The sequence below is a fragment of the Eurytemora carolleeae genome, unplaced genomic scaffold, assembly GCF_000591075.1.
Source record: "Eurytemora carolleeae unplaced genomic scaffold, Eaff_2.0 scaffold388, whole genome shotgun sequence".
Lineage (NCBI taxonomy): Eukaryota > Metazoa > Arthropoda > Copepoda > Calanoida > Temoridae > Eurytemora > Eurytemora carolleeae.
In genome coordinates, this window is record NW_019396279.1 from 57,556 (window position 1) to 77,235 (window position 19,680).

Below are 19,680 nucleotides of genomic sequence, written 5' to 3' on the forward strand. Positions count from 1 at the left end.
AACCAAACAATTTCTAAGATTCAAAGAGACCTCTGGTGGTGAGATTTATAACATTTTTTACTAGGAAAATATAACAATCATAGTGACACGAGCTTTCTATAATTAACACACCTCGCCAAGTAGGAAAAGGTTCAACTCCATGTTTTAGTGTTGAACTCTTGATACAAGCCGTAAAATACAAAACAACACAAAAACTATATATTTTTAAAAAACAGCAAATATTTGAAAACAAAATATTATTCAAACAAAACCGAGTTCTAACATTCTTCTGTTAATACCTGGTATCCTATCCGGCGCTAAGGGTTAGACACTTGCCAGAAACCTAAAACCCTTAAATTTCTGTAACAGGACAAATCTTTTTTAGATAAAAAAATAGAAGAAAAAAAAACTTATCTACTTTTTTACAATTGAACTCATCCTTCTTAAATTTTTAACCTACTACCAAAAAAAAAAAAAAAATTAATCTCCATTGCCTAACTAATATGATAATGGATAAAGGATAACAAAACAAAGAAATTTTGTAAACGCCTAGAAAAAAATAACAATCTAATAAAACAACTTTTTTTTTTTACAAAATTCATTAATATCCCCAAAACAGAAAACCTACAAACCACACAAAAAACGTTGCATTACATTTTTTATAACCAAGAGATTTATGATTGATAGTTCTGACGTAAAGTAGGGTGATTGATAACCTAAGAATTAGATACAGTGCACCTGTGTACAGAACAAATATTTACAAGGGACTATATTAGATTTTTTCAAAAAACAATAAATAAACACAAAATTTCAATTTTAGTGAATAGGTTTTTACAAAAATAACTATTTTACACAGACAAATAGGTTAAGTCTAATAACTTATTTTTACTCGGACATCTATGACATACGTAGAGACACAAACTTTTTTATAATCTTAACCAACCATGCTAAGAAGAGGACAAAAACTTTGGATACTTGCCAGCTAACCTTATATCCTTTAATTTCTATTACAAAAATTATTACAGAAATAAAACTGTATATAAAGATTTAAAACTGGATACATTCTAAGAGCTCTGAATTACTGTAAACAAGACTATGTTCTAACTTAAAATTAGTGTTGAACATTTTACTCAAATATTTGACTAATTAATCCTCAAATATTTTCTTTTAGAAAAACTAATTTCACCTTTAAACAAATCTCCTCTGAACATTGACAAACATAAACAACAGCTATTTTCTAGTAGCTGAAAAACTATTCTTATGACTTTTTATATAGACCTCTAGTGAAGATATTTCTAACTAATTTTTAAACACGGACAAAAAATGTTTAGCTTAATGACACACACACACTTTTTTCTAAACTTGGCAAGCCAAAGAAAGCATGTCTCACCTAGACAGAACAAATTGTTCTGTCACATCATTAGTCGCTAATGGATCTAAATTTTCGATTCTCGGGTCTAAACATAAAATTTAAAAAAAATTTAAATCATTTTTTTCAACACGAAAAGGCCAACATAAAGTTTTGATACAAAAAAAAGGTACGTTTTTCAAAATTATTTGCTTATTTTAATATTATATAGCTTGGGAAAAAAACTACTATGATATGGGTTACTTTTTTTTACGGCAGAAACAGATCCTCACCAGGTCTTAACTCCTTGACAAACAAACATGAAAACAAATAACAACAAAAAAAAACTATATTTTTACGAAAATATCTTGAAATAAAAAAATTAATCTTTAAACACGAGCTCTGACATTCTTCTGTTCTCCTAGTATCCTCACAGACACTCAATATTGGACACTTGCCAACTTTTCAAACTCTCAACAGCTCCGGTCAACTTCTGCTCTCCTAGCACATCTTCCATATTATCTTTCAAAAAAACATTATTCTCTTCCACAAATTCAACCTTTTTTTTCTACTGAATTCTTGACTCCGTCCACGGGGCTACTTTTCCCCATTTTTTTAACGAAAATTTTAAACCGATTTTTCCAAAATGGGAAGCACAGATTTTTCCAAAATGGGAAGCTCAGATTTTTCCAAAGTGGGGAAATGTTCAACTTTTTAAAACATTATCTTTTTAAGTTTGTACTTACCCCCTTATTTAGTACAATTTACATAACAAATCCACATTCGTACTTTTGATCATTTCCCGAGAAACATGGTTACCCCATACTACTGATACTTCATACACATTTGACTTATTTGAAAAAAAAATTTAAATAATTGTTTAAAAACAGAATATTCTACCTGTTCCCTGGCCCTGATGATGAAAAATCAAAAATCTATTTCAAAGGAAGATTCAACTCAAAGATTATCTGGGTAAGATAAAAAACTAGACAAATTCTACATAATCAATAAATTATTTTTTTCGAATATATTTTACTCTTTAGAATGCGGATTTGATGATTTGGGAGTTAATTCATCTTCAGTTTGGGACATTTAGAGGATTCTTGTTCGATGATACAGAACGAAACTACCCTGTTGGAAGGTAGGTCAATATGTAAATTTAAACTTTTGAAATTTCAAACTTTTACAATTTGATCTAGCAATATTCATAATTTTAGTAATAAAGATCACAATCAGGTTAAAAAGATTATAGAATAAGAGTTTGAGGCAAGTTCCTCAGAATTTGAAGAATTAGACAAAACTTTTATTTAGATATTTGTGGAATATATCTGACCCTGATTGCTTCAATACAATACAGTATCAACAAGTTTATCTTACATTAACCAGGTTTATAGTTTTCTATACATACGAAGAGTAGATAAACATGGAAGGACAATATATAGTTTTCTATATATACGCGGAGTAGATAAACATGGAGAGACAATCTAGAGTTTCTATATATACGCCGAGTAGATAAACATGGAGAAACAATATATAGTTTTCTATAGATACGCAGAGTAATTACATATGGAGATACAATCTATAGTTATCTATAAATACACGGAGTAGACATATATGGAGACAATCTACATTTTTCAATAGATACGTCGAGTATATACATCTGGAGAGACAATCTATAGTTTTATATATATACACGGGGTAGATATATATGGAGATACAATCTACAGTTATCTATAAATACACGGAGTAGATATATATGGAGAGACAATCTACATTTTTCAATAGATACGTCGAGTATATAAACATGGAGAGACAATTTATAGTTTTCTATATATACGCCGAGTAGATAAACACGGAGAGACAATATATAATTTTCTATATATACGCGGAGTAGATATACATGGAGAGACAATATATAGTTGTCTATATATACGTCGAGTAGATAAACATGGAGAGACAATCTAGAGTTTTCTATATATACGCCGAGTAGATAAACATGGAGAAACAATATATAGTTTTCTATATATACGCGGAGTAGATATACACGGAGAGACAATCTAGAGTTTTCTATATATACGCCGAGTAGATAAACATGGAGAAATAATATACAGTTTTCTATAGATACGCGTGGTAGATACATATGGAGAGACAATCTACAGTTTTCTATAGATACGCGGGGTAGATACATATGGAGAGACAATCTATAGTTTTCTATAGATACGCGGGGTAGATACATATGGAGAGACAATCTACAGTTTTCTATAGATACGCGGGGTAGATATATATGGAGAGACAATCTATAGCTTTCTATAGATACGTGGGGTAGAAACATATGGAGAGACAATATATAGTTTTCTATAAATATACATTATGGAAGTTGACGCTTGGGACATTGCATGTTTGGGAAGTTGCTGTTTCGAAAATTGTCCCTTGGGAAGTCACCCTTGGAAATAGGCCTTTGGGAATACTTAAGACGATATTATAGGTGTAGCACTGTGGAGTTTACGTGTGATGATGGAACCTGTATTCCTCTGGTAAACAGATGTAATATTACTCCAGACTGTCCAGACAACTCAGATGAAGTAGGTTGCAGATCTATCATCCAAGAAGGTATTATTGTCTAATAATTCTTAAAAACTGGGATACAAAATGTTAAATATAAAATTATAATATTGAATCTTACAATTTTTTAAGGTTTTAATGCATTTAAATAGTTTATTCTGATTTATAGTAAGGAAAAACTTATACCTTGAAATTTAATTAAATGATGATTTTAGATTGAGAAATTTGGTCTGCAAATCTGTTTTGCTATTTTCGATATTATTTGAATTTTATAACCTTCCATGTTTAATGTCGGTCATGACCCAAAAATTAAAAATATTTCCTATAAAGTCTTTCTCTTAGTTATTCCATTTGTTATACCGTATGTTTAGCTACAGGGTTACCCACAAAGGAAATATATAAAATATAAATGGCAGTATAAATTACGTACAGTCGTCTCTGAAGTTTCATTCGTTGTTGGAAATCCTATCTGCAGAGTGCTTGAATTCTACTGCGTATTTTATATCTAATTTATTACCACCCCTATAATAATTAATCTTATCTCTAGAGAGTTATGATCCGTTCCTCCCAGCTCCAAGTGGGGTTACAAATGAACCTCTTCCTGTTGAACTGGACCTTGGTATCCTCGTGGATAAGATCATCATGAAGGATCTTCTACTCACGATCATGATCAAGATCCAGGCAGAGATGGTTTCAGTTTATAAAAATAAGGGTTATTAAGAGGGAGGTTTGACAAATCTACAATCTGCACAGAAGGGTGCAAGGCAACTAAAGGTTTTTATTTGAGTTTGCAGAATCTGATCTAGATTTTTCTTTGCCATTCAATACAAAAAATAGGGGATTAAAAAGATTAACATCTTTGACATACATATACAGTATCTATGACAATCTGATTTTTAAACACGAATTAATATTATTGATTTTATGTAGGAAAAGTCAAACTGGCAAAATTACAAAAGATATGTATTAGAATTAATATAAAAAAACAGAAAATTATTTCTAAAAAAAAACATAATCTGAATGTATATTGTATTTAGGTGAATTGGAAGGATAAACGGATAACTTTTCAAAACCTTCGAGATGATCCTTATCAGGTTTAAATAAACAAAACTTCGAGATGATCCTTATTAGGTTTAAATAAACAAAAATTCGAGATGATCCTTTTCAGCTATAAATAGACAAAACTTTGAGATGATCCTTATCAGGTTTAAATAAACAAAAATTCGAGATGACCCTTATCAGGTTTAAATTAACAAAGCTTCGAGATGATCCTTATCAAGTTTAAATAAACAAAACTTCGAGATGATCCTTATCAGGTTTAGATAAAAGAACTTTACGTAACTCAGTTTTTGCCACAACATAAATGATTTAATCCCAATACCTTTGCATCCTGGTGGTATAAACATTTTATACTTTAAACTTAGACTATTTTATTTAGTTAGAAATGTCTATGGTAATCCATTTTGGGTTGCAAAGATATAACGATTAGGAAATCAGAGTTTGTGGTAAAATCTCTATTTCCTTTTTTCTGAACTTTGTATTTAATTGTAACAAAAGTCCTAACATTAGTGATAGGAAAATCTTCATTTTCTAGTTTCACTATTTCTTTCTGTGTGTTATATTTGGTTTAAATAGAACTCTAAAGTCTACACAATCAAAGTTTTTATTTTAAGTTGAATTTGTTAAATTTGTTGAACTATTTTTCTTTAGAACATTTTAACTGATGAAGAAGTAAAATTACTTTGGAAGCCCACAGTGTACTTTGACAATGCGAAGAATGGACAAACAGTTCAAGAAAATACAATTAGGTGTGCTATGGGAGCAATTTTTTTAGTGTTAATCTGTTCAGAAAGCAATTATCCATATCTCACATAATTCAGCCTGCTTTTAAAAAGCCTCATCCATTTTTAAGACAGGTTCGACTTTGAAGTGTCGCAACGCCTTGGGGCTTTGATTTCACCGCTCTAACTCACTTATCCTTTTCTGTCCTTTTGCATGTACTTTTAGCACTATGAAGCACTTGTTGCTAGCTTTTATTTTTAAAGAAGTAATTGGCAAAATTCTCATCAATTTTTGCTTGAGAGCTTGCGATATTTAACCTTATTTATCCTGGGGGGGGGGGGGTTGTCAATAGTTTTTTTGCGATAACTCAAAAAGTATTTGAGCTAGTACGCTAAAATTTTCTGACTTTTCTAACTAACACATGCATATCACTATAGGCTAACAGTTGGCTTTTACTCCTTTTACACCTATAACTTCCTGTGTCCACAGGCAAACTGCCTAAATGCCTTATTTTACCTATGCCAGACTAAACCTATATTTAGACATACTTCCAATCATTGTATTTCAACATTTTATGGCTCTTTGTAATTTATATTATTGAAGTAGAGCCCAAGGGCTTTCCAAAAACGTATCAAATGGTATAGATTTTTATCACAATAAGAAAATAGAGGGGGGGTTCAACTTGATCCCCCCCCCAGGGAACCAGTCATAAAACCAGACGTCAGGACAAAAAGGTTAAATCACAGTGATCTTTTGTTATTTAAGGATTAAGTCAATTATTTTTGAATTACCGTTTCTATGGTTTACCCTAGGCTATAGTGTAGTTTGAACATTGAGTGTTTTGTCTGCTGAAAATATCAAATAATCAAAAGCTTCAAAATTCTGCTATTTGATAATGAGAGATCGTGGACTTGCGAAACAGCTGTTACTTTACTATTAGCCATTTATCGCTACAAATTAAAAATTTCCGTTGAGAATATCAACTTCGGGCGTATTGTAGATCGATTAGCGCTATAGCATCCAAAGCGCATGCCCAAGAGATCAAAATATTTGTGTGAAATTTATATAAACAAAGAAAAAGTTGTCACGATACAAGACAAGTTTATAATTGTAATGATTTTTTGTATTTCTCCATTTTAGTTTTACCCTTACGGATGCGACCAATAAGAATACATAAGTTATAGATAGCTTTTTCATCCCGGAATTTACCAAATAAAGGTTTTCAATATTTTCTCCGCACCATGTTTATACTCAACTATTATTAAGGCTCCTTGCAGTAAAGAAAGGAAGCGAGATTCCATTTCAAGATAGTTATGCAGTTGAAGAAGCAAGATACGATGGAGCAAACAATTTTATTAATATGACAATAAGGTAAAAACTTAAACAAGATATAATATTTTTTCTTAAAATATGATTTATTTAGGTTTTATGCTGAATATTTTTGTGATTTTGATCTTACCTACTTTCCATTTGATGTACAGGTAGATATATATATATATATATATATATATATACTAGAAATTAAGGGCCCTGAATTTCTAGTATTTAGAGGATTATCATTACTAGAGGACTAGTAATAATTATTTTGTAGAAATGCTTTATGGATTTCAAGCTGAGGACAGCCACTAAAAAATTTGTAAAGCTGAATATGGGAAGAATTAACTATGAAGGTTCCAAGAAAATGGTAGAATTTTCAATCATCAATATTTCTACAATAGATTTAGATGCAGACAATAGACGTTCAACTCAGGTGATATTAAAATGTAATTTCATGTATGCATTCTTCTAATTATTGAATGAATGTCAACAGCACTCTTTAAACCTTTATCTGCTTCAAAATATCTCCGTTTTCTAATTTGAAAAGAGTTTGATTCTAAAATTTTTTACTATTGTTTTTGTAGCAAGAAATCTGCAAATCACTTTTATAGAAATTAAAAAGAAGAAATTTTCTAAGAGGAAAACATGGATGTCTCATTCATTCTTGATCAGAGAAAGCTTAAATCAAATATGCCATTCTATAAATGAAGTGCCATTTGAAAAAGAGTGTACAGTCCCCGCCACCAAAAATAATTTGTTTGCTTTTACATTCTGCATTCTTCTCATCTAAATCATTTCCTTGACAGAGACAAGTTTTCCATTGAAATTTTTTTTCAAAGAACGTAAAATCTTGTCTCAAACTCTATTTTTGTAACCTGATGATGTAAAGGTTTTTATATTACAAACCATAACTATTTTAAGGAGCATAATTCGTAGTTTGAAAAGGTCGACGACATCAGAATACAAAGATTAAAGAATAAAAAAGTGTTATTTCAAGTGCTCAGGTTTTTAAATAAAATAGTAGACTAGAAAATAGTTGAAATAATGAATAACCCTAATTTTTTACAGAGACTTGTTATTCTATTTGAACGTGATTACTTTTACTACATGACTCAATCTTTCCTGACCACATTTGTTCTTGGTATGCTAGCTTACTCCACCTTCTTCATCAATATAGATGACTTTAATGATAGGTGACATTAGACTATATTGTATTGTGATTTATTGTATTTGATGACTCCACATCACGCAAGAATAACTAGATATCCAACAGTATAAATTTATGAATATTTAGAACTAGATAATCTAGGTACGGATAGTTGAACTACTTAACATAATAGAAATGTAGTTTAACTTTTCAAAACTGGTTCAACTACTTCTCCATCTTCATAAAGTCTGACGTCAGAGCTGAGCATTGTAGAATTTGGGTGGTAATTAAACCAGTCAAGTTTCGATCTGGTATGGTACATAAAACTGAGAAACTTTTAAACTGAATTTATTATTTATAGAAGTCTAAGACACCAATTGTGCAGTGTACACTGGCACATTTCACTTAATTAGTTGATTTTTTAAAATAAGATGGCTTAAATGTCGTCATCCTAATTTACAGTTTTATGTGTCCTTTTGAGTTTGGTAAATGTAACTTTTTTCTTGAATTTTTTCTTGTTTTTTATTCATGCCATTTTCGACACATATTAAAATTTTAACAATCTGTTAACTTTTTTGAGAAATATATCCTTAATTTTAGAAGTAATTTGTTCAATTCTGAATTTCTAGATTTATGGGATCTCTTACAGCTCTACTTGTCCTAGCCACGTTAACCTCAGTATATACTGCTGATCTACCCAAAACCTCATATTTCAAGGTAGGGTTCAGTGAGGGAGGGGTGGCTGCTCTCAGGGATTTGGAATTGCTCTCAGGATTTAGGAGTTGCTACTATGGTTTTGGAGTAAAATATGAAAATTTATCTGACCTTTTATATAAAGTCCTTAAAAAAGGTACTTTAAAACCGAAAATTGAAAAAAATAGCTCTGCTACCACTTCTATAGGGCGCGCACTAAAGCAAAAATCATCAAATTATTAAGATATTTCAGGAAAACTTAAAAATAAACATAATTGACATAATTGTTTATTTTGTGACTGTTGAATAAAACGGCTTTTTCAATGGCAACAATCAATTAAAGATTTTCTTAGGCAAAAAATAGGATTTTTTTCTGAAAAAAAAAACTTGGAAATAAGATAACTCATAAAGATATTGAGATGTCTTAGACCAGCTCAAATAAAACCTTATGTATCTGGTTAAAAAAGTCTATCTTTGCATATCTATATCTTTGCATAAATGTGCTTACAGAAATTAAAGAAATAATTTCAAGTCACCTCTTATCCATTAAGTGACATGTCCGATTCACATCAGTTCTCTTTAAACCTTTGTCTCTTTACCCCGGCCTAGGCCGCCCCCAATATCAATTACATATTCTTGTTTTTATGGCTTAAAAATGAATATTCTAAATTGTGGTATCTCTATAGAAGAAAATCTTTCAGATTTGTGCAACCGGGTAGGAAGATGTGTGAACTAAACATTTTTTTATATTGAGCAATTACAATAGTTTCCTATTAGTGGCTCAGAAAAGAGTACTCTGGTGAACTAAACATGTTTTTATATTGAGCAATTACAATAGTTTCCTATTAGTTGCTCAGAAAAGAGTACTCTGGTGAACTAAACATATTTTTATATTGAGCAATTACAATAGTTTCCTATTAGTTGCTCAGAAAAGAGTACTTTGGTGAACTAAACATATTTTTATATTGAGCAATTACAATAGTTTCCTATTAGTTGCTCAGAAAAGAGTACTCTGGTGAACTAAACATATTTTTATATTGAGCAATTACAATAGTTTCCTATTAGCTGCTCAGAAAAGAGTACTCTGGTGAACTAAACATGTTTTTATATTGAGCAATTACAATAGTTTCCTATTAGTTGCTCAGAAAAGAGTACTCTGGTGAACTAAACATGTTTCTATATTGAGCAATTACAATAGTTTCCTATTAGTTGCTCAGAAAAGAGTACTCTGGTGAACTAAACATATTTTTATATTGAGCAATTACAATAGTTTCCTATTAGCTGCTCAGAAAAGAGTACTCTGGTGAATTAAACATATTTAGAACTGTAGAACTGGAAGGTCACTTGAAATTACGTCTGAAATTTAGTTAAATAAATTACAGTAATTCTTCTCAAGGTTATCGATATCTGGCTCCAGTTCTTTGTTATCAGTACTGCAGTCAATATATCAGTTCACGTTATTGTTGATAACCTCAGGTTTGTTCATATATAACGAGGGCTGTTATTAGTCATTATTAAATTTTTGCATTAATTTTCATACTTTGGTGGGTTTTTTTTTTGACGGAATAATGGTAGACTGGCTAACATTAACATTACAGGAAGAAGGAAACCAAGGAAAATGACGAGCTCGGAAAATTCCAGGTAAAAAAAATTGTAAAAAAAAATTGTTTAAATTGTTTTTAGGAAAGGATTCTTAAAGTTGTACTTTCGGGATTATATTTACACCACATGAAATCAATCTTTACACTTTAATAATTGAAGGCTTTAAACAAATAAAAGCAAAATTCAATCTTGAGAAAATGTTTAACCTTATTTTAAGATGAAATTGCAAATATTTACTGTTCTTTTTCAGAAGGTTTTTGATGACGCCAAAAAGAAGGATTTGATTCGAGTTAAGCGATCAAAGATGGTTACTGCACGAAGAGTTAACAGTTGCTTCATCATTTTCTTTCCGATCATTTTGATATTGTTTACGATCTTTATGCTTATTTATGTAATGAGAGCTCCAGAAGTATCTGTTTACAACTAGAATAATCCTTTATTACTCATCATCAATTGATTTTCCCTTTTTTTTCAGAAGAATGCATTTTTAATCTTGGGAGAAAATCTTAATAAACTCGTTTATCTAATTTGAATTGTTCTGTAGGATGAAATATGATCTTGTTGAATTAAAAGGATAGTTGTATAGAAGAAGAAGGATGAAGATGAAGAGGAATGAAGGATAGTTGTATAGAAGAAGAAGGATGAAGGGGAATGAATGAGTATAATGGGATTGAATAAGAGTTCCCCCCGAACTCATCAATTTCAAGTGTTGGGAGTCATTAGAATTAGTTAAACTTGGCTCACTGGCTCAATGTTGTAATTAAACAAAACCTCTCTACATACAGTCTTCACTCTGTGCTCTACACTCTACATTCTACACTCCTCTTTTATTGCCTTTCTCGAATCCCAATTTCTTTTTTTCCTTTCTTACCATATCCATTTTTCCTTTCTTACCATATCTATTTTTTCTTTCTTCCTCTCATACCATATTCATTTTTCCTTTCTTACCATATCCATTTTTCCTTTCTTACCATATTCTTTTTTCTTTTCTTACCATATCCATTTTTCCTTTCTTACCATATACATATTTCCTTTCTTACCATATCCATTTTTCCTTTCTTACCATATCCATTTTTCATTTCTTACCATATCCATTTTTCCTTTCTTACCATATCCATTTTTCCTTTCTTACCATATCCATTTTTCCATTCTTACCATATCCATATTTCCTTTCTTACCATATCCATTTTTCATTTCCTACCATATCCATTTTTCCTTTCTTACCATATCTATGACTGTCTGAATAAAAATGAAAATGAGTGTTTGACTACTGAAGTATGTTTGTCCCTGTACTCCTGCATTAAGCAAACTCTTGAAACTGTTCAACTTTGATGAATGAGGGGTAATTAAGCAATATTTAATTAATTAATATATTCAACTTGTATCTATCTATCTCCAGAGGAATAATGAGTATCTATCTTAAAAACAATTTCTAATTATCCCTGCATCATTTATCTTGCATCCTTTAAACTAATTATATTTTGGTCTGACATTTAATCAATAATTTCTCAACAATGCTAGTAATAATCTTGATCAAACCTCATTGACAAAATTCTCAAAAAAGATTAATAATGAATTGAATTTTTTACATACATTATAACATGATGCACAGCTTTATTCATATCCAGACGCGTCTAAATTTAAGGATCTGAGTTGTTTTCACAAACTCAGGTTACAAGAATAGGGGTAAGAAAATTAAAGTTTGTGTAAAAAAAGAAAACAAATTTTTTTAGGTGCGGTAATTTTGAACTATAAAGAATGTAAGGAATACTTGGATTTCTTATTTTCATATCACATGGTTTCTCGATCTCATGGTTTCTTGATCACATGGTTTCTTGAACTCATGGTTTCTTGATCTCATGGTTTCTCGATCTCATGGTTTCTTGATCTCATGGTTTCTCGATCTCATGGTTTCTTGATCTCATGGTTTCTTGATCTCATGGTTTCTTGAACTCATGGTTTCTTGAACTCATGGTTTCTTGATCTCATGGTTTCTCGATCTCATGGTTTCTTGATCTCATGGTTTCTCGATCTCATGGTTTCTTGATCACATGGTTTCTCGATCTCATGGTTTCTTGATCTCATGGTTTCTCGAACTCATGGTTTCTTGATCTCATGGTTTCTCGAACTCATGGTTTCTTGATCTCATGGTTTCTCAATTTTCTGATTAAAAAGGTTTTTAATAATGTGGATACAAGTATAGATTAAAATTTGATTGCACTCTAAACTGAAACACATGAGTGGCACACAAAAAAAACTATCTATTGGTAAGTACAGGGTGTCCCGCGAAACATGACAGTTGGTGAATAGTATTAAATGTCTTCTTCCATAAGTTCTTTGATACAAAAAAGATAATTTATCATTTAAAAGAAATCTAACATGGCAGTAATTTTATAGTAAAATTGATTTCAGAGTAAAATATAATTGAGTAAAAAATTTATCTAACGAAATAAACTGCAAAAAGTCTTTAATATCTAATATAGTATACGGAAGAAGTCATTCAAAACCATTCGCCAACTCTCATGTTTCGTGGGACACCCTGCATGGTTCAAGTCAAGATTAACCAAAACTATGAATAACAAGAACAATATATACATTTAGGGGAACTTTTCGTGCAATTTTCATGGCTGATAGGATCAAAGGAGTTGAGTCTTTGGAACAAATTCAAATATTTAAACCTCAATACCTTTAGAATGTTGTGAACCTTTGATATTTCAAACTCTGATTATTTGATCTAACAGAATTCATAGTTTGAAATATCTAAGGTCTGCAACATTTGGTTCCAAAGACATAGTGATTAGAAAATCAGAGTTTGTGGCAAAGAGTCAATTCCTTTATTTACTGTAATGTAAAGAGTATAAATATAGCAATGTAATTTTAACAGTATGCAGACATAACTTCAAGTTCAACTTCAGATTAAATCTTTAAAATTCTTGAAAAATACCAGAATTCCTATTCTGTGAACAAAATAATTGGATCAGGTTCTTAAACATAATTTTTATCTCATCAATTTTACTGGTGAACCCCTCCCTCTCTGTATTTGAAGGGGGAGAAGGGTTGAATTATTGAGGTTGTGTGGAGAAGGGTTTAGGATTAGTTCTGCTCTATTCTAGATATTATCGGTTCGAATTCTCCGGGAACGGGATGATAATACTATTCAATATCCCTGTAAAAATTCAGTGATCTACACCTTTATTGGTGAGTAATAATAAGGGAAATTTCATAGTTTTTCTTAAAAACAGATTCTTTCATTTCTATCCAATTCCTTATTTGTCTCTGCTCCATAATCTGCTAATCACTTTTAAAGAGAACCCGATGAACCCGATACTGAAAATTATAAGGATATCTCCATCAGTTTGTGTTCATCTAAACAGGTTTTAGGCGCGCCGTTTTGAACCATTCATGTAATTTTTAAATATATGGTCACTTATGCTGTTTTCATTGATATTCACATCTATATATATACTTTGCTTGTCTGGGTGGGTGTTTGTCTGTTTGTTTAATTGTATCCAATAAACGTCAAAACGATTGAATCATTATATTTTTTAATTGTTTTATGTTATACGAAGAGACAATGCTCACAGATGATCCACAATTAAAAGTTGAAATAGAAGATGGCTGCGCGCGAAGCCTGTAATTTTAAAATTGCTATGAAAATTTTGCATGAAACCAAAATCTGGAAACTTTTGTTTCAAGTTTTCAAGTTTTCGTTTTTAGGTGAAAAACTAAGAATTATTGCGTAATCCTGTGGTTTATACCGGCATCTATTTAAGTCTATCAGAAGAGGGAAATACAACCACTTCTGGTCTGACATTTAATCAATAATTTCTCAACAATNAAGGAAATTTAATATAAGGGAGGGTGTTAAATCAATTCAATCAGAATATCAAATATATTTTCTAGTATTTCGGGGTTAGGGGAGTGGTGCACTTATCCCATTCGATATCATAAGATTTAAATAATTTAAATAATTTTCACTCAGTGTTTATTTAATATTTCTTAGTTCTTTGTGTAAAAAAAGTTAATGGTTTGACCTTTTCAAGCATGGTTTCTTCACTAAAATAATTGTGTCATAAATTAAATTAGAAATGACAACAACCTAAAATAAATTGCAAAACTGATTAAAATCTATCACTATCATTTAATTGAAGATATTTTGAGAAGAACTGAAATGTTTTGAATTCTGTAACAAAATATATCTTCTGTATTATATTTAAATGCGTCAAATCAAAACAAGGGGTCACAAAGTCGTACCCCACCAGTCTATTTCGCCTTCTACTTCTGTCTAGTTTGCGGTGGAATATCTCAATTGTCAACTCAGTATAAACTCTATTTGTAAACTCTTCCAAGTTGTTTACGTCTAGCAAATAACTAAAATTTATAAAAGACGACATTTTAAAATCTCTATAAGAAATACCTGAAACCACTTATTTACAATTGGCACTGTAAACCTAAAAGCAAGGTGATCCCTCTTTCCTTAGCCACCTCTTTTCATATATTTTGCCAAAACACCATTATTAAATAGCTAGCTCTATATGTATGTGGAAACTGTATAAAGGATGATTAGTAGAAGAAAGAGAGATAGTTGTGTAAACAGGAAAATCAGCAATCAGCTGTGAAACCTTAAACATCCATTAATATCAAACATATTTACTCAAAGAAAACATTATACCATAACCCCCCCCCCTCATAATGGTTTAGTCAAGAGATGACTCTAAACTTCTAAAATGAATAGGTCGGGCCAACGTGGGAAGACCTAAGGTGAGCTAGGGATAGGGTTTATGTACACTGTACATACTATACTGTGATTGTGAACTATTATAGAAGGCTGTTTGAAATTAGTTTTATCAAAACATTAACAAATCATTGTTTACTAACGGTTTTTATCATACGGTGATAGGCGATAATATCAATAATGAAGACGACTTTTTTATTTAGGTTTTTATTATTTAAAAGCTTTTTTCGAATTACAAGTTTACTAGTTATTAAAGAGAATTGATTTTTAAAATTGACAGCTTCTCTTTGTTTCCATGTTTTTGTGTATCTATGCTTTTCAAAAGCTAGATATAAACCAAATTTGAAAGTCGTCTTTATTATATTGCTAACATCACCTACCACCGTACAACAAACCAGTTTTGGAGTATTCCACCTCACCTTAGGTCTCCACACATTGGGTTGCGCCATATTTCTGTTATATGAGATTTTAATTGTATTAAACGTTTAAACTTGGATGAAAATAATACTTAATAAATTCCTACTGCCATTTGCATTTTGTTGTGACTACACATTAAACTAAAATTGATTTCAATTTGAGTTACAATTCTTCTTTTCTTTAGACCTAACTGCTCTTTTTGAGAAAAGGTATTGATATTTAATAAAATGTCAAAGGTTTCAAATCACAGGTATCAGAGTGAGGTGGTATGTCCGATTAACAACAGTACCCTGAAATCGTTTTATGATTAATTACGGATTAGATATCCATATTTATCTCCTCCTTTATCTTATATTGTGGTTTCTCTATATTCTCTATATATCTCTAAATTAGTTATTGGTCTGCTTACACTGCACAATTGCCGACCCTCATGTTCATTGGACTATTTGAGTCTAAAAGTCGTATTCCTATTCTATAGTTTTCTGGTTCTCACTGTATAAAAAACATCTTGTTTAAAATTGATCATTGATTGAAAATGATAAATGTAGCATCCCAGACTGGCCTATATGTTTATCAACATAGATTATATTTGATGTATCATTCCATAACTTGATTGTACTCCTCCCTCTATTCGCCCCCCCCCCCTCCCCATCCATCAAACATTGCGTACAAATATTCACCATAGTCCAATATACATTATTATAGATTTTTTAATAATATTTTTAAGGTAAATGTTTCCCGAAATATTTTATTTCAAGCAGTCAATTTAATCTGACTTTACTGTTATAAAAAAATCTTTTGATCCATAAATACACTGTAATAGAACAAATTTTAATCTGACTTCACTACTATAAAAAACTTTTGATCCATAGATACACTGTTATAAAAAAGTGTTTGATCTGATTTCACTGTTATAAAAAGAACTTTTGATCTGGCTACACTGTTATAAAAAAATATCTTATAGATACTCTGAAATAAAAAGCTTTTAATCTAGCTACACTGTTATAAAAAACTTTTTATCTAGCTACACTGTTATAAAAAGCTTTTAATCTAGCTACACTGTTATAAAAAGCTTTAAATCTAGCCACACTGTTATAACAAGCTTTTAATCTAGCTACACTGTTATAAAATACTTTTGATTTAGTTACACTGTTATAAAAAAAAACTTTGATCCATTGATACACTGTTATAAAAAAGCTTTTGATCTGACTTCACAGTTATAAAAAACTTTTAAACTTGATACTCTGTTATAAAAAAGCATTTGATCTGGCTACACTGTTATAAAAACAACTCAGCTTAAAATATGGAACAGAATACAATTTCAGAAATTTTTTATATTTAATGGAAGTAATCGTAATTTCAAGTGACCCTCTCTACAAAGAGGGCAATACCTGATTTATAACAGTACCCTTAAAACCTTTGTGAAATTGTCGAGTACAGAGATATGTGTGTGTAAACTTCTCGAAACCCGCTTGTAATAATTTCCAAGTCGTTTTTTTAATACTGCTCGTTGTTAAACCATATGTATAAAGATAGATAGATATATAGAAAGATATTGGTATAATGTAAATGTACATATAGAGTAAAGAACCGCTCTTGTTACTCACATAATTTATTCTGATCTTAATAACTGATGAAGGGGGAGGAGGGAGGAGGACATTATGTACTAGGATGCAAGGTTGTGGTACATAACAATATGAACCTAAACGGTATAAATGATGTATAAACTATCCCCCCTTTACTGTAATATATCATGCAAGACACTTTTTAGTTTTGTAAAGTCTTTTTTTCAATCTTTCTTGTCTTCTCTTCCCAACCTTGTTTTTTCTTTGGTATTCATATACATATTCTTTAATCCCAAACCCTCCACTTATATAACATTCTCCATTCTATTACAGCCCATTCTTTTCCTCACTATGTCCGTTAATACCCTCATATCCTTATATGTCGTCTATAAATAAATCCATCCTTTTTTCTCTCCTCTTTCCTACTCTCCTCCTTTTCTTTTTCCATCCACTGTTATTCTCTTTTATCCCATTACATCTTCTTTTATTCTACTTTTAAACTTCCATGCTCTATCATTCACCCCAACCTCCTCTTCTCTTCCATTCAATTCGATTTAATCTTTTTATAACTGATCCCCCAAGGCACTGAAAACATGAGGAAGAAACGTCAAATACTGGAAATTAAAATGAAACCAAATCCATTGCTTTAACACTCTTCTACAGATCTTCTTGCCAATTAAAAATTTAGTTTTTTGAATTCAATCCATCTGCTAGACAAATCTAGGTAGAAGGTTTGAATATATACCCCCTCTGTACAAGAGAACACTAAGAGAAGGTTTAAATATCTACTCTTGCTCCGTGTACAAGAGAATCCTGCGAAAAGGTTTGAACATCTACTCCCTATGTACAAGAGAACCCTGAGAGAAGGTTTGAATATCTACTCCCTATGTACAGGAGAATCCTAAGAGAAGGTTTAAACATCTATTCTCGCTCCGTGTACAAGAGAATCCTGAGAAAAGGTTTGAATATCTACTCTTTATGTACAAGATAACCCTGAGAGAGGGTTTGAACATCTACTCGCTATGTACAAGAGAACACATAAAAAAGGTTTGAATATCTACTCCCTGTGTACAAGAGAACCCTGAGAGAAGGTTTGATCTACGTACTTCCTGTTGTCTCTCCACCAACAATAGCGAAAGATAGAAAAATAATTTTCTGATAAGGAACACTAGGATTCTCTGAGTAGGGGNGATGGGGTAGGGGGATATTTTATCATGTAAATATCTGGGGAAATTCATCCATCAATGTTTATTCATGTATCTTTGGTTTCGGAGATTTATTGTAATATAATACATCCATTCACTCATTCATCCATTCTTTATTTATCCTTGTTTTTTTCATCTTCACAGGTGTTAAGACTAAGTTTAAGAAAGATTCTCGTTGAAGACCCCACATTTTTATTGGAGACCCCCTAGATTTTCATTAGAGACCCCAGATTTTCGTTGGGATTTTCATTCGGGACTCCTAATACGGGGGTCTCCAACGAAAATTCGTTCGTGGGGTCTCCATCGAAATTATGGGGTCTCCAATGAAAATAAGGGTGTCTCCAATGAAGATATAGGGGTCTCCAACGAAAATATGGGGGTCTCCAATGAAGATATAGGAGTCTCCAACGAAAATATGGGGTCTCTAATGAACATATGGGGGTCTCCAACGAAAATATGGGGTGTCCAATGAAAATAAGGGGGTCTCCAATTAAAATAAGGGGTCTCATCTCCAATGAAAATCTGTGGGTCTCCTATGAAAATATGGGGGTCTCCAACAAAAATATTAGGGTCTCCAACGAAAATATGGGGGTCTCCAATAGTATATCAATGATGATGATTTCTTCACAGACTCGGATTACATATGGTTTTGCAATTTTCATTTAACTGTCTCAAAGATTGATTGAAATCAATCAAAGAGACATTCCAAATTTTCGTTTATTTTCTTCATTTTTAACTTTTTAGGTAAGTATGGTTGATGTTGGTATTCTTTTTTGGCTAAGAAGACGAAAGAAAGACGAACTAGATCGAAATCCTGATAATGCATCAGTAAAACATACTATAATAAGTAAGCAAAGACCTAAATATCGTCTTCCTTTTCCAAAGTATTATGGGTGCCATAATTTTTTTTAATTAAATGATTATATGGAGCTCTTTAAAACTGTTCCCGCATATTCATGGCTATTTATCTATTTTCACAAATACTGAGATTTACGTAAAATAGTATAAAACCCATTGAAAAATTGTCAAGACGACTTTTGACAAATTCTTTCAATGTATGGCCCATTTAGGGTTTGACGATAAAAAGTACAATAAAAAAGTGTGTCATTTCCTGATAAGCAGTGTAGAGTTCTCTCGATTCTTCAATTTAATTATTTATTCATCCTTTCAGCAGCCATCATACCCTTCTGTGATATTTTTGGTTTTCTAATATTTATGAAAAATGATCCTTGTCCTAATATTGTCGTTATATCGTCGTACCCTTTCCATTCTATACAACCATTCAATAAATATACCCTCAGGGGCCAAGAAATTCAGTGATAGAAAGG

At 31.3% G+C, this 19,680-nt stretch overlaps 1 protein-coding gene across 1 annotated transcript; it reads left to right on the plus strand.

The window, feature by feature from the left end:
* Positions 1–2,219: 2,219 nt before the first annotated feature.
* On the plus strand, positions 2,220–10,957 carry LOC111700030 (glycine receptor subunit alpha-2). Its single transcript, XM_023470843.1, has 15 exons — positions 2,220–2,299; positions 2,371–2,468; positions 2,639–2,713; positions 3,813–3,937; positions 4,437–4,570; positions 4,927–4,983; positions 5,600–5,697; positions 6,938–7,042; positions 7,095–7,152; positions 7,263–7,421; positions 8,057–8,181; positions 8,765–8,852; positions 10,225–10,304; positions 10,427–10,469; positions 10,681–10,957. Exons 2-15 carry the CDS (start codon positions 2,383–2,385, stop codon positions 10,855–10,857), a joined length of 1,410 nt encoding a protein of 469 aa, XP_023326611.1. The 5' UTR covers positions 2,220–2,299; positions 2,371–2,382; the 3' UTR covers positions 10,858–10,957.
* Positions 10,958–19,680: the final 8,723 nt, after the last annotated feature.

What these genes read in the sequence shown, in the direction of transcription:
- LOC111700030 (XM_023470843.1), top strand. Translation starts at nt 2,383, where the DNA reads ATGATTTGGGAGTTAATTCATCTTCAGTTTGGGACATTTAGAGGATTC. An exon ending in ACTTTCCATTTGATGTACAG is followed by an intron (nt 7,153 to 7,262) that starts GTAGATATATAT and finishes ATTATTTTGTAG; the next exon opens with AAATGCTTTATGGATTTCAA. An exon ending in CCAAAACCTCATATTTCAAG is followed by an intron (nt 8,853 to 10,224) that starts GTAGGGTTCAGT and finishes ATTCTTCTCAAG; the next exon opens with GTTATCGATATCTGGCTCCA.